A 15,510-nucleotide genomic window follows, 5' to 3' on the forward strand; every position below is an offset into this window, starting at 1 on the left:
CCCCATTATATTCTAATGGTAATTGTAACATTATATTCGTTTCGTTTCGTGTACGATTTCCATATATGTTTGAGAATTTTTTTTTTCGTATAAGAACAATATAAACTGGAATCGCCGGATGTATAATAATATATGTTTGCAGCAGAGCTGCTTTTGTTATTGACACTTTTTTATGGGATAATCGCTCGTTCGTAATAATAATATAATTTATACTTTTATTCATTATATTATTATATATATATTTGCTAGGTCGTAGGTACCTTTATGCATAGGAATAATAACCAAAGAACCAACCGTCGTAACGGTTTCTTATTTCTTCAACACGTCCTGCAGTGGGCACAATCCATTTATATTATACATAATATTATATATATTTTAAATACTTTGTGTAACTAAATAGTACATAACTGTCATAACACAATGTACAGGTTTTACCTACTAGTTTTATGTTTCTCTTTTCAAGCGCATTGTTTGACCAAAATTAAAAATATCAAATTATAGTTAAGCAAGCTGTCGTTATTTAAGATCTACAGTGGGCAGCGATCGATTTTCATAAATTATAGGAAGGTAAACACCTATAATACCTGTAGTGCGGGTACCTATATAAACTTAACTTATACGCATGTTTAGACTTCTGCCACGGATTAGCATAAGTTTAACCCACATCAAAGATTATGTATCAAAAAGTGAGGCCCTCATTTTAAAATATTTAAATTTGTATTATTTTATAAAACCAAATTAGAACTCTCGTTGAGCATGTATTATACTGTTCGATGTTTTTTTAGGCCTGTCTCAATGTTAAATAATTTCAATTTTTTTTACCAAATATTTTAATAAATACATTTTTAAATTATAATTATGTTTAATAATGTGATTGCCTGCAGTAAATTTCTTTTACGATAGGTACTTAAAAAGAAAAATAATAATCGATAAGTAATCATTAAAAGTACTCTATATACAGTACCTGATTATTTTATAAAAAACAAAATTATAAAATTCAAAATGTATTACATAAGTTGGTTTTATAAAATAATAAAACAATAAAATAAAAAACTCCATGTAAAAGTAAAATCAGCTTGTTCTTAAAAATAGACAAAATTATTAAACTAAAAAATGTATAAGTATAAAAGAATTTTTTTCTGAATTAAATAAAAAATAGTTTATCTAGTTTTTGGTATTAGGTAATGGTATGATCTGAGTAATATTATACGATATACTTTTTTGTGTGAAACCCGAAGTCGTAGTAATTACAGAAAATTATTCAAATAAAATTTATTATACTATTCTGGTTTTTGCATTAACAATATTTCGTAATAATAATGTATAGGTAAGTATATAGGTAACAATTATTTTTTCAATTTCAAATGTTCAGTTAGGTACCTAAATCTCTTTCGCATTTCCGATTCTTGAAAAAGTTGAAAGCTGATAATGTGACATATTACTATCCCATACTATTTTTTGAATAATTTTTACGAAATTAAGTTTTGAAAAATAACTTTTCCCCCGCTAGTAAATTTTATTAGGTATATGCTCTATATTTGCACATAGACATAAATTCTTTTAGATCACGTACTTTTGTACTAACTTACTAATAAGATAATATATTGTAGCACTATATCAGAGGTCTTCGACCTTTTTAGGCAGCGAGCCACCTAATATTTAAAAAAAATCTCGTTGGCCGCATTCGTAATAAAAAAACATGTATCAAATGATTATAAAATGTATTAAAAAATACATTCAATGGTTAAAATGTGTTTTTGGGCCTAAAAATAAGACAAGGCGGACCACAGGTTAAAGGCCCCTGCAGTACGGCTGTACTGTATGTATTGGTAACTAAAATATTGGGGGCCTGAAACATTCACAAACCCCACTTAAATACATCTTATTTAAAATAGAAGTAAGCGCAATTTTTTTTTAATTAAGAATCAATAGATATTAATAATATGTAACATTGACATTTCGACTGAATGAGAAAAAAAAATTAGGTAAGCCTTTACTTAGGGTATTATATTTATGTGCCTTTATAATATTATAGTCTTATTGTTATACATACTAAGTAATAATTCCCCTGCCCGCTGTGATAGAAACGTGCATTTTGGTTTTGTTCCAGTTCGCAGCGCTGTAATTATAATAATTAAATTTAGGTACTTTAACATGAAAAAATATGTGTATACAACAACAACAATAATAATAATAAATTTAATTTTTTTAATTAATATTATATTTTGATTTATGATTTACTTTTGTTTAAAATGTGAGTTTTCATTTTATACGACGTCGCGGAAATGTTGCAGGTAATAAAATGCGTGGGCTGAAATGTGTTTAATTCACATGGTTGGAATTAAAAATTCCTCTCTCACTCCCTCCCTCTCGCTCACGCCCGCTGTATCTATTCATCCGTCTTTCTTAAACTGCGGTGTGTTGTATGTTCTCCATATTAAGCTAATGTAATTGCTTTATTAATTGGTTACGGCTAAATTGAATACAAATTATAATGCATCGTAACAATAATATTATTTATTTTCTAAAAGTTAACGGCGCGATTACCCGGCGGACCTGTCAAACGTGTTTGCTCTTTCGTCGTCAACTTGTACATGATATTTACAGCGCTATCTATCAATGACAAATAGCTACGTTCAACATAATAATATTATTATAATAAATTGTTTATAATTTAGAAATACCACGGTACTACAATAACACAATAATTCCTATATTATTATACACTAATAATTATACATCTTATATTCAAAGGCGGGCATTAGCTAGTTAATGAAATTAACTTTTTTTGCAGATTTTAAACATAATTAGAATGATAATTATAAAATGATTAATTATTATTTATTAATGAATTGCTTTATAGTTAAAGTATCCATTGTAATAACTTAACTTTTTCCAATTGATTTGAAAAATAATAAGTATTTAGGTACGCTAAGTTAAAGTAATGTTTATACCCATATATATTTATTTGTAGTTAGAGCTAATTAATTAATTCGTTTTGTAACGCTTTATAGTTTATATATACAATCATTTAAAATTAAATTTAACAAATTAATAATTATTATACTTTGTTTTATATTTTAGTATTTTAGTGGACACAAACGTGTAATTGCCCAAGCAACTACAGGCTACAGCCAGTGTGAAATAAGAAGGCATAGTGCGAATAGGATACATTTTAAACAAAATATTTAGTTCTAATTAAAAATTTTAAGTAGCAAAAACATTTTATAGTTAGTGAGTGATTGACGACTAAAAACATTTTATAGTGAGTGGGTGATTGATGATTGAAAAAAAATGTAATTAATTTTTTTTCAACAAAGTTTACTTAAATTTTGCCTCCACATAATAACTTAAACATTTTATAGTTAAATATCTGTTGTTTGTTAACTAATAACTATATTAATACTTATAACTTAACTTTCTAATCTTCTAAATCCAAATTAGTTTTTTTCACTAACTTGTCCTAAACTTTGGTTATAACTTAGGTATAATATTAATATTTATAATTAATAATAATCTTTATAGTTTATATAGTAGGTACCTATGTTATTAATTTTTTCTGACGTTTTTATTTTCGTTTTAATATTCATTTAAAACAACACTTCGGTGCGTTTGTCGAGTGTGAGAGGGGAGGGGGCGTATATTCGTAATTATATGGTCAGGAATGATTGGGATAGCTTTCGGGTCATCAGCTCCCCGCCAAAATATCAAGAAAATTGTTTTCGCGATGCGTAGGTGTATCTTCAGTGTATGAAAGACAGCAGTATATCATAGTTTCATACTATGGGACAAGACGATTACGAGGATTTATTAACATTTAACGCCACTCATCAGCCACTGTACATATTATATTATATTATTATTAATATTATAGTGCGTAAAATACATAGGTACTGACGTACTGTGTAGGTTACATATCGCGTACTTGCGTCGTGTGTATATATATGTTGCATACCTATTATATACTTTTAGAAAAAACAATTTCACGCAGATCAGTCATAAATTATCAGCAAGTGATTTTAGTGCCAAGACACCTACATAAGTACCTATTATATTATGAAACCCGAATAAAACAGTATTTTTGAAGGCATGTCGTGTACCTAGTTGATTTTTTTATTATCTATCACTAATATATGGATATAATGCTATTCGTTATTTGAGATTTGTTTTTTTTTTAATAGGTACCTACCTACCTATTATATAGGTGGGTACCCACAGCTATTTTACTACTGACATGATACCTACGTCAGATCACGTCTTATATTAGTGAGATAATACATATTAAAAATAATTAATTTAATTAATTAAATATACCTAATTTTTAAGTTATTTTTTGATGTTAATAACTCATTAAAATTTTTTTAGTGCATTAATTTTAAATGTTTTTGAGGTCATCAAGTTCCGTGCCCTACAGTAATTAATAACTATTTAAAAGTGTATATTAGTTTCATAGTTTTTATTCAGAATGTAATGCAAACTAGGTGCCAGTTAAAAATATTAATATTGACATATTATTAATACTTTCATTAATCGCCTATTTAATAATTAATCAAAAAAAAAAAAAAATGAAGGTTACTAATGTATGGTTGATTGTGTTTTCAAGCCATCTCCATCAAACATCGAGAAATAATGAAGAGTATAATATGAATGTACCTCTAAACTTTATATTTGCTGATGAACACTTGTTTAAACTTTAATATGCTTATAGTTGGATTTATTTATTTATTAATAAAAAATTGTAAATATAGGAACAAACGTTAAACGATGCTAATTTTAAAGTACCTACCTATGTAATAAAGTGTTTAAAGAATAAATAGGTAGTGAACAAGTTAATATTTAACAAACGAAATCATTTTCTTTTCCCTGCATGCACATGTTAGAAATATATAGAGTAGGTAGGTTATAGGTAACATAATGGAGAGATTTAAAATTTTCAAGGTCTAGTAGTCTTTGAGCCATCAATAAAAATCTCTCAATCGTGGCTCATCCTGCAGTGGCCAGTGACCCAGCCTCATCATATTGCCCTTAAAAAATGGTTTAGTATACGCCCTCGCTGCGCATACCGAACGTGAGTTATGTTAAAATTAATAAAATATATTACATATACATTATAATCTTACCTAATACCTATATATCTGTATAAATATAAAATATAATAATACATATTGCGCGTGTTAGTAAGCCATAATCGATTATAAAAAATAACAACGTTTGTAATAATATAGGTGTATACTGTATATAGTATATATTATATATAACCCTGAACCAATTGAAAGTCTTAACTGCAAGTTTGGAGCTTGGGCCCACCCTAAAAATGTATTTAAGTACTAAAAATTTGTAACTTGTAGGTATATAAAAAAACACACACATAATATTATAAATTAATTTATTGCTCAGCTCAGAATTTACCATAACAATTTTGATTTAAAATGTTTAAGAAATTGGGAGACGGGTTCGAAAAAAATAGTTGTAGCTTAAAATCCATGATGTTTAATTTTAATTTAATTTAAATTTATTTTATTTATTGTTATAAACGCCTATATAAGGCTCAAGTACAGTGAAGTCAATGTATGTGGATTATGGACAGATCGATTGAATTGATCTTCAATGTTGCGATAACGGTAAACGGACAAACGGTGGATATAGATTCAATTAATAATTACAAGGACAATTTAAACTACATTTTTAACGTTGAGTGTTCTTATTAAAACATAACTGGAACTAAAGTATAATACTATAATAATGATTAATAGTTATCATATAATTCAGAGGTGCTCTTAAATATTTTTTTCTTTCGTAATCCTGCATGTTATGCGTATATTGTGGATCAGTCACGTACTACTATTAACGACTTAAAACCAAATCATTTAAAATGATAAATCGGTAAAATATTATGATCATTTTTAATGCATATATAATATTCTGTATTTATTATTTAATTTACTTCCTGTACCTACGATGTGGTCTACCGTGTATCACCGCGGTACAATATACGGTATATATAGGCAGTGATTCACTTGGTGGGGCGAGGGGAGGGGAGTACCCCAACTAATTTTTCAGAAATTGTTGAGTATCCCTACTATTATTTTTAAGAGGAATGCACGAGACGCTTCATCATTCTGCATTTTTATCAAAATTTGTTTTATGGATTATTTCATAACGTGAGTCTATAAATTAATATTAACTAATTATTAATTATTTTACTTTTATTATCCTTTTGAGTTTGTTATTATTTATAATTATAATATCTATAATAGGTTCCTACCTACAGTAATTACCTATGTCTTATATTAACTTGTATTTTTTTTCTTAATTTATTATTTATAAATATTTTTTATATGATTAAAGAAGGAGAATTATGGGGTGTGGGGGGAATAGCCCCCCGTCGCTCAATAACGTTTAAGAAGTGATAGGGAAGTTCTTTTTTTTAAAGCAAACAGAGTCCCCATACTTTAATTTTTCCAAGTCAAGCACTGTAATGTATATAGATACCACTTCAGATTGAGAACCTCTATATAAATCAATTGATATTATATTTTGTATTTTTGCCTTACGGAACACTTAAAATTCTTCAATATCCCCAATCGAGCAATGACCGTAAGTTTGTCAACTTATTGTAGGTATAACTGATGAATCAAAAAAATACATAGCATATTTAGCAGTAAGTTAACATTGTTGAGCCGTTGATGGAAACCTCACTTCATTCTTAAAGCGGAGGATGTTTTAAAAGGAAAAATGTAAATGTGTAAGACATTTTAAACATAGGTATATAATTTCGATAGTAAATCAACTAAATGGACCGTTAAGACGATTAAGGTCTAATAGGTACACTTAAACAGTTAAAAAAAATAAAAGTTATCACTTAAGTACTTACGTACTAAAATAAATTTGAGATTTTTTTCGGCCTGAAAGTACAAATTGGACTCACTTCTAAAGTCAAACCCTACATTTACTCAAAACATGAAAGTTGGAAAGATTTTTTAAATGTTTTAGTACCCAAATATTCTATAGTAATAAAAGTATTTGTAAAAGAAAAATCTATTTTAAGCAATATTCTTGCCGTTATAATTCTCAATATTGCAAAAATATTAAATAAATAGGTAATAATTATAATAACATGCTTACATGCATTCAATTCATATTTATTTAAGAAAACATATAATAAACATAATATATAATTAATATATTAACAATATGTGTAATATTACTAATATTAAATAAGTGCTATATTTACCAGCATGTAGGCAGGGGTGTACCGAAGAGGATTTTATTAGGGAGCCAAAGTTGGCAGTTTGGCCAACTCTAAAAATTGATCCGTGAGTGACTACCGGAACAGCTTTTTTTGTTATCTTGTTGAAGCCATTTCATCATTAAGCTATTAAAATGTTTTTATTATATAAGTAGGTAAATAACAAATTTGTAATACTAATAAATTATGAACAAATACCTATAATCATTACCATTGATTAGGTATAAAAAAAAATAGGTGGACAAGTGATGGTTACCGAGGTATAGTATATCATAGTAATATAGTATAATATACTATTTTGGTAGTATATTATATACCATGACAAAATAAATAGGTATGCTATCAACATAACTAATATTGGTCGAGAACGCGCACCCCTCCCGAACTTCCCCAAGAACTGTGACGTAAGCCGTTCTCACCAGCAGAAATAATAATAATAATAATAATAAATATAATAATAATGGTATATAATATCGGAGAACGGATGACGTAGTTTTTGTGGTGGGAGAACACACAGTTGCGTATCACGAAGTTGATAGCATACCTATTTATTTTGTCATGTTATATACTACTTTGGCTATTATATATACCTTGGGGGTCGCCAACTTATTATTTAGGGTCGCGTATGAATTAAAATTGTATGTATTATATGTAGGTATTTGTAAATATTTGGTATACGTTTTTTTAATTAAAAATAATTACAATATTACATGTATTTTATGTTGTGTACAATGTACAGTGATTTTAGTATTGATTATTAATAATAATCAATATTCTATGTGAGTATTTAAAAAAAATATATTTAGGGGGGTTGCTAAAAAATTGAAATTAAAAAAAGGGATTGCCACAGTAAGAAGGTTGTGAAACACTGTGATATACAATTATAGGTGTCGAAGTCGGTCACTATTACTCACTATAATGCAGGGATCGCATTCGACTGGTAGATATTTAGAGGGATATTGGGCGATCGCATTAAAAATTAATTATACCAATATATCCGTTGATCACGTGCGCAATTATTATCAAGTTTAAGACACACTTTAAGTTGTATGTACAAAGTAAAGTATTTATTAACGAAGAAAAATAAAATTTTCCTATGGCATATGGATAAACAATAAAAGAATATTATGATGCTAATAAGTAATAAATATAATAAATTAATATATAGGCAGGTACCTAAACAAATAGTGCCTACCTATCACGAAGACGATGACCATAATTTTTAGATGAGAATTAAGTACTAAGATAATATGTAGATAAACACTTTTTTATTCGTCCACGGAAAAAACTGAAACGCCCCAACAATTTATAACTATTAATCATTGTTACCTAATTAAATCTGCAACGATTTTTTCGTTTTACGTTTTTGCCGGGTAAAAGTACTCCACTAACTGAACATAGTGACAATAGTCATTAGTCTTTGGATTACGTAACTAACATCATATGATCGAACATTTCCCGCCATTTCAATTGTTATTTGTTTACCTCGGGCTCGGACGACCACTGACGTCGAGTCGCGGTATCCATTTTACACGAGTCGTGCAACAGGCTACCGATTGTGCGGACACAACGTCGTATTTCCGTTCATCGCATACTAAAATTATTAACTCTACGTCGCGTATTTTGGTTATTCTAAGAATCAGTAATTACACACATTGCGTTTCGTTCTGAAGTATTTTGTCCGTTTCTCGCTGTTGTTCTGTGACGAGCATTCGGAGTATACTGCTGAAAAATGTCTGACGTGAGTACAGTTGATTTATCGTATAAAATATTATATTATTGTAATAGCGTCTTTACTATAACCGTTTCGTCTTGATCTACAGAGAGATCTCAGCAGTCCGGAACCTTTCGAGGACCTTCCGGAACCTTTCGGGGGTGCCGATGACACATCGCCGGTACGTAATTTTGAGGACGAAGTGTTAAGTGAAGCCGACGTACTGAGTTTGAGTCAGTTTGATGATCCAGAGGAGGAAGATGGAGAAGAACTGTTTGGCGATAACTTGGAACGGTAAGGATACAACATTCTTACGATTCATGGTCAAATAAATTGATCAATTTATCTTACAGGGATTATCGTCCGATACCTGCGCTTGATCGCTATGATGGTGGTGAACTGGACGAAGATGATTATGATTACATGAGTCCGGGTGCAAGAGCTGCAGCTGAAAGGGAATTACAAAGACGAGACCGAGAAGAAGGAACTGGTCGGAGGGATGCTGATGACATACTTTATGGTTTGTATTTTCGTAACACTACAATAGTTTTCCACATGATTTTATGTTATATTTTATTTAAGATGAACATGACGATGATGAGGCCTCAAGAAAAAAAAGACGAATGGCTGAAAGAGCTGCTACTGGTTTTATTGTTGATGACGATGAAGACGAAGAAGTATGAATTCCATATTATTCTTGTTTTTATACATATTTGATTTATCATTTTTTCCCTAGATGATCGAATCTATTGAAAACTTACAAGACACTAAAGGACATACAGTTTCTGAGTGGGTGGCTATGTTAGGTCCAAAGACAGAAATTGCAAACCGTTTCAAAAATTTTTTGCGTAATGATGTTACTCCCAGTGGTGCTTATCTGTATAAAGATAAAATCAGACGGATGTGTGAGAGTAATTTATGTAGCTTGGAAGTAGAATTTACCAATTTGGCCAACAAACAACATACGCTAGCACTTTTTTTGCCAGAAGCACCTTTAGAAATGATAAGTATATTCAACGATGTAGCCAAAGACTTAGTTATATCTATGTATCCTCAATACGGCAGAGTCACCGCTGAAATATTTGTAAGAATTACAGATTTACCACTTATTGAAGAAATTCGTACTTTCAAGTAATTGATTAAAAATAAAAAAATATTATTTATAGGACAGTTGCTAATTTAAAATGTACTTTCAGAAAAATACATTTAAATCAGTTGGTTAGAACTCGTGGTGTTGTAACATCAACAACGGGTGTGTTTCCTCAACTTAGTATTATTAAATACGATTGTTCTAAATGTGGTCATGTTCTCGGGCCATTCGTTCAATCACAAAGTGAAGAAATTAAGCCTGGTTCATGCCCTGAATGTCAAAGTACTGGTCCATTTATGGTAAGTTTTTAAAAATTAAACTCTTAGTTTATTGTTTTATGTTAACATTAAATTTTGCATTAGGTTAACATGGAACAAACTTTATATCGTAATTACCAAAAGATTACCATACAAGAGTCTCCAGGCAGTATACCACCAGGCCGTATTCCACGTAGTAAAGAGTGTATTCTTTTAGCCGATCTGTGTGATCAATGCAAACCTGGTGATGAAATAGATGTAACTGGAATATATTCTAACAGTTATGAAGGGTCTTTAAATACTGGAAATGGATTTCCAGTATTCGCTACTGTAATTATGGCAAATTATTTAATTATAAAAGACAATAAACATATAGTTGAGTCTCTTACTGATGAAGATGTTTCACAAATATTGAAATTGGCCAAAGAACATAAAATCGGTGAACGTATTGCTGCATCTATTGCCCCATCAATTTATGGACATGATTATATCAAAAAAAGTTTAGCATTGGCATTATTTGGCGGGGAACCAAAAAACCCAGGTTTGTTTAATTTGAATTAAAAATTTCTATATTAACTTATTACCTACTTATATTTTATTTTAATATCATTGAGATCAATATAATAATATGTTTATTTTTCAAGTATTTTATCTATAAAAACAAATAATTTAACTGGTGGTTTTATATTTTTCATCCAAATTTTAATACTTATGCTATATTATTATAATAAGTAACATTTTGTTATTTTACAAATAACCCTTTTCTGGATATTAATTAGTGAGTTTTACATAAACTACTGGACACAATAATATTAAACAGCTCTTAGCCCAATCCAAGACAACGCCAACAAATTACAAAATCATCACATTTCTAAAACTTATTGATATGTACTACTTAATCTAAGGAAACCATTGTATTATTTATCTGCAACTAATATTAATTTTGTTGTGAGCTAAAAATTATTAATTCTAAATCATAGAGTTTATTATGAAGAATTTAAATATAATTTCATAATTTAATGAATAATTAGCTTATTTAGTAAATTATAAAGTATACTGTTACAGCTTGTATGTAAGACACACAGGGTCAAATGGAATAAAATAGTATCATGTTTTTATAACAATTCAGCTTGGTGGAATGGCAAAGGCAGTAATAGAGAGGCTGCCACCTCTTAGTTTATCAGGGGTACAATAATTTAGTGTAAAGTAATTTTATTATTGAATATGATAGGTAGTTAAAAATATCAAATATGACAGTGACAATAATAATATAATATAAATATTAAAATTTGGGTGAAAAATATAAAACCAACAGTTAAATTATTTGTTTTTGTAGATGACAGAAATTTCTTTATCAAGTTTTGAGTGGGTGGGTAGATGGACTTGTCTCTGAAAATTTTCAAGTTACTATGCCACTAATTCTCCTTATGTAAATTATACCTAATAAATTTAAAATTTGACATTATACTTAATAATTTATAGTTTATTAGTTATTTATTAACATAAGAAAATAATTGGGTAATTGAGTTCTTACATGTAAATAAATAAATAAATAATAACAATAATAGATACATTTTTTGAATAGGTGACAAACATAAACTTCGTGGAGATATAAATATACTGTTGTGTGGTGATCCTGGAACAGCTAAGTCTCAATTTTTAAAATATATTGAAAAAATAGCTCCACGTGCCGTTTTTACTACTGGACAAGGTGCTTCTGCCGTTGGTCTTACAGCCTATGTTAAACGTGATCATCAGACTAGGGAATGGACGTTAGAAGCAGGAGCTTTAGTATTGGCTGATCAAGGTGTCTGTATTATTGATGAATTTGATAAGGTATGTAAAAGCTAGTAAATTAAAACGTGGTTAGCTTTGAATAATACAGTCATTATCTACTTATAGATGAATGATCAAGATAGAACTTCAATTCATGAGGCTATGGAACAACAAAGTATTTCTATATCTAAAGCTGGTATTGTGACCTCGTTACAAGCCAGATGTTCTGTTATGGCGGCAGCTAATCCAATTGGTGGACGCTATGATCCGGCTATGACTTTTTCTGAAAATGTATGTGTGAATTTTTTTTTTGTATGGCGATGCGCAAGACAGGCTTGAATGTTTAGTTTGGTACAATTTTTATTTAGGCATCTACTACTTTGTAGGCGTTGAGCGATGGTTTAAATAATTAACACACCTTAAGTGACTAGAACAACACTTTTTATTAATTTAATTTACAACAATTGTTACGGCGACAGCAGTCTCAGCTAGACTAATGCCATTGTTATCCAAACTGGTTATTGGATTTCAAAAAAACACACCTCGGTGTTGTGATAACCCTTAGTGTTTCTTATATACCCAGTTCTGGGGGGGGGGGGGAAATGACAACTTCTTTCCCTAGACAATTTCATGCTCAAAGAAAGATGTCGTGAGTGATTTAGTTTGAATTCGCAGTGGTGTGTGTCAGAACCGCTGCTCTTGGCACTCTACCCCTATGTATTAAATAAACTCGAAAAATCAAAATCAACTAATTGTTTATAACTATTTTTTCAGGTTAATTTATCAGAACCTATTATGTCAAGGTTTGACATTTTATGTGTTGTTCGAGATGAAGTCGACCAGGTTAAAGACAATCAGCTTGCAACATTTGTGGTACAGTCACATATGCGTAACCATCCATTGAGCAAAGATAAAGAATGTGAATTGAGAAATCCATTTTCTACTACTGATATGGAACCAATACCTCAAGATTTGTTGAAAAAGTATATTGTCTATTCTAAACAAAACATTCATCCAAAACTTCATCGTATGGACCAAGACAAAGTAGCTAAAATGTATAGTCAGCTGAGACAAGAGTCTATGGTGAGTACAACAGTGATTGCTAAATATTGAATTTATATTATTTTATATTTCTATGACGTAAGTGCTATCATAAAATTTCTACCATCCTATCATAATTTTTATTCTGAAATCTTTTGGGCTTAATCCTTATGAACTATCTGATATATATATATAAACTTAAATTAATAAAATGGAGGTGCAATACCTATATATATTTATATTAAAAAAAGTAAAGAAAAATCGCAGATTCACTAGGTAAACATTGGTTTTATACTTATATGACAATCAATTCACTTTTTTAACAATGTATTATAGACTTTGTTTTGATGAATTCCATTCTTAAATTCTTATTTTTTACTAAATGCTTTTTAATTGTACTTGTCATATATTGTTGCAAAGCTTGTGTTATCTGTAACATTTAATTTGCACAGTAAAATGTTTATAAGTCTAATCGTAATAATTTTTATGGGGTGATTAACTATAGGGTAATGGAATTTAAATAAATATAATATTAAAGGATACAATTGTAGTGAAACACCATGTAACTATTTTGAATTGGATGTTTAGAAACAGTGAATTTTTTTATTAATAGCCATACTCATAATTATAGTTACTTTAGTCTTATAAATTGTATGCTTTTGTTTACCCAACTTCAATTTCAATTTTGATCAAATTCTTAAATATGTATAAATATATGCACTAAAATGTTAAAATAAAATATGCACTCAAAAATTAGCAAAAAAGACATTTATTTTCTGAATATTTAAATTACATAATACATTTAAAAATATGGAACGCTACTATTAATACTATTATTTAAAATATCTGTGTTTTGTAGGTACTTTTAATCTATAAGAAAAAAATAGGAATCAATTAATATCAAAATGTTTACTAAAAGGAATTTACATAGGTACCTCAATCATTTGTGTTTTGTTGGTGGTTTTAATCTAAAAGTAAAAATGAATTTCCAAATATATATAAATATACCTACATATCACACAATCAACCAGAATAAAAATGCAAATGCAGACAAATCCGTGCTCTACTTATAATACGCCTATAATATAATATGTACTTAATAATTATTATATATTATTATATGAATATTTCACTGATTTGCCCACAAGATGTAATTATGTTTAATATACAAATAACAAACATCAATAAATATAAAATTTAACAGTTTTAGAGACTCTAATATTAAGTAAAATGTATAATCTTATTTTAATTTGTACCTATTCATATGTACTTAATATAGATGACTGGAAGTTTGCCCATTACAGTCCGACATATCGAAAGTATGATTCGTATGGCAGAAGCTAATGCTAAAATGCATTTAAGAGACTATGTTCAAGAAGATGATGTCAACATGGCTATTCGTATAATGTTAGAATCATTTATCGAAACTCAAAAATACAGTATTATGAAAACTATGAGAAAAGTAATTAATTTCAATGATTTACTTACAAGACAAGAAACTAAACTAATTACTTTACTTGTATCTAAATTTGTAGACATTCCAAAAATATTTATCGTTCAAAAAAGATACCACGGAGCTGTTGTACTTTATATTACATCAAATGGCAACTGATCAGTTGGCTTACATTAGAGGTATACACGGTGTCACAGTTAACACAATTGAAATACACGAAAAAGATTTCAAAGACAGAGTAAGTAATTTAATATTGTTTTATGACATTCTTTCCTTTATGATGAGTTTACATTTTCCAATATATTTTTATAGGTTAAACAGATAGATATTCATGATTTGAGACCATTCTTTGAAAGTAAATTGTTCAAAAATAACAATTTTGTGTATGATGAAAAGAGGCATATGGTTATTCAAACCTTACTTCTCGGGGAATAGACACTTGGCTAGTGTTTGTCCATTGTTGGAAGGAATAAATTGTTAAACTAATTTAGTTTTACAATTTTCAATATGAATTATTTGTATTGTAATATTATCCACATTATGCATATACCTGGTATTAAGGTATACATGAACCATTTATTTTATATACAGTTTTTTTTTTATTACTATAAATGGTCAGAGATCTATATTATGTTGTATACCCAAAGTTGTGTTGTATCAGCACTTGAGTGTTTATGCTCAAATTCTGGTCTACTAGAAATTAGTCAAAATACCAGTTTGTGTTGACAGATTTTTAGATAGTGTATGTATATTATTTTGTATTACAGATGATATTTTTTCATGGTTATTTACATTGTACATTTTAAAAGATAAACCATTTTTTAAATGTTTTTAAGTAGTGATTTTTATTTTTATTTTTTAGTGTTATACCACTCAAAATGTATTGTAAATAAATAATTCAAAATATAAATAAATTTTTAATTGTAATTT

The 15,510-nt window shown here is 28.8% G+C and overlaps 1 protein-coding gene across 1 annotated transcript; it reads left to right on the top strand.

Moving 5' to 3' along the window:
* Nucleotides 1-8,742: 8,742 nt before the first annotated feature.
* Nucleotides 8,743-15,303, top strand: LOC100162075 (DNA replication licensing factor Mcm2). The gene is made up of 13 exons (XM_001944851.4): nt 8,743-8,990; nt 9,073-9,257; nt 9,317-9,483; nt 9,546-9,640; nt 9,700-10,094; nt 10,160-10,352; nt 10,416-10,851; nt 11,896-12,146; nt 12,213-12,377; nt 12,861-13,169; nt 14,407-14,589; nt 14,663-14,818; nt 14,893-15,303. Exons 1-13 carry the CDS (start codon nt 8,982-8,984, stop codon nt 15,013-15,015), a joined length of 2,667 nt encoding a protein of 888 aa, XP_001944886.1. The 5' UTR covers nt 8,743-8,981; the 3' UTR covers nt 15,016-15,303.
* Nucleotides 15,304-15,510: the final 207 nt, after the last annotated feature.

The sequence above is a fragment of the Acyrthosiphon pisum genome, chromosome A3 (genome assembly GCF_005508785.2).
Source record: "Acyrthosiphon pisum isolate AL4f chromosome A3, pea_aphid_22Mar2018_4r6ur, whole genome shotgun sequence".
Classification (NCBI taxonomy): Eukaryota; Metazoa; Arthropoda; class Insecta; order Hemiptera; family Aphididae; genus Acyrthosiphon; species Acyrthosiphon pisum.

Coding starts and splice junctions, on each gene's coding strand:
- LOC100162075 (XM_001944851.4), top strand. Junction 9,484..9,545: donor TGCTGATGACATACTTTATG/GTTTGTATTTTC, acceptor ATTTTATTTAAG/ATGAACATGACGATGATGAG. Junction 14,819..14,892: donor AAAAAGATTTCAAAGACAGA/GTAAGTAATTTA, acceptor ATATTTTTATAG/GTTAAACAGATAGATATTCA.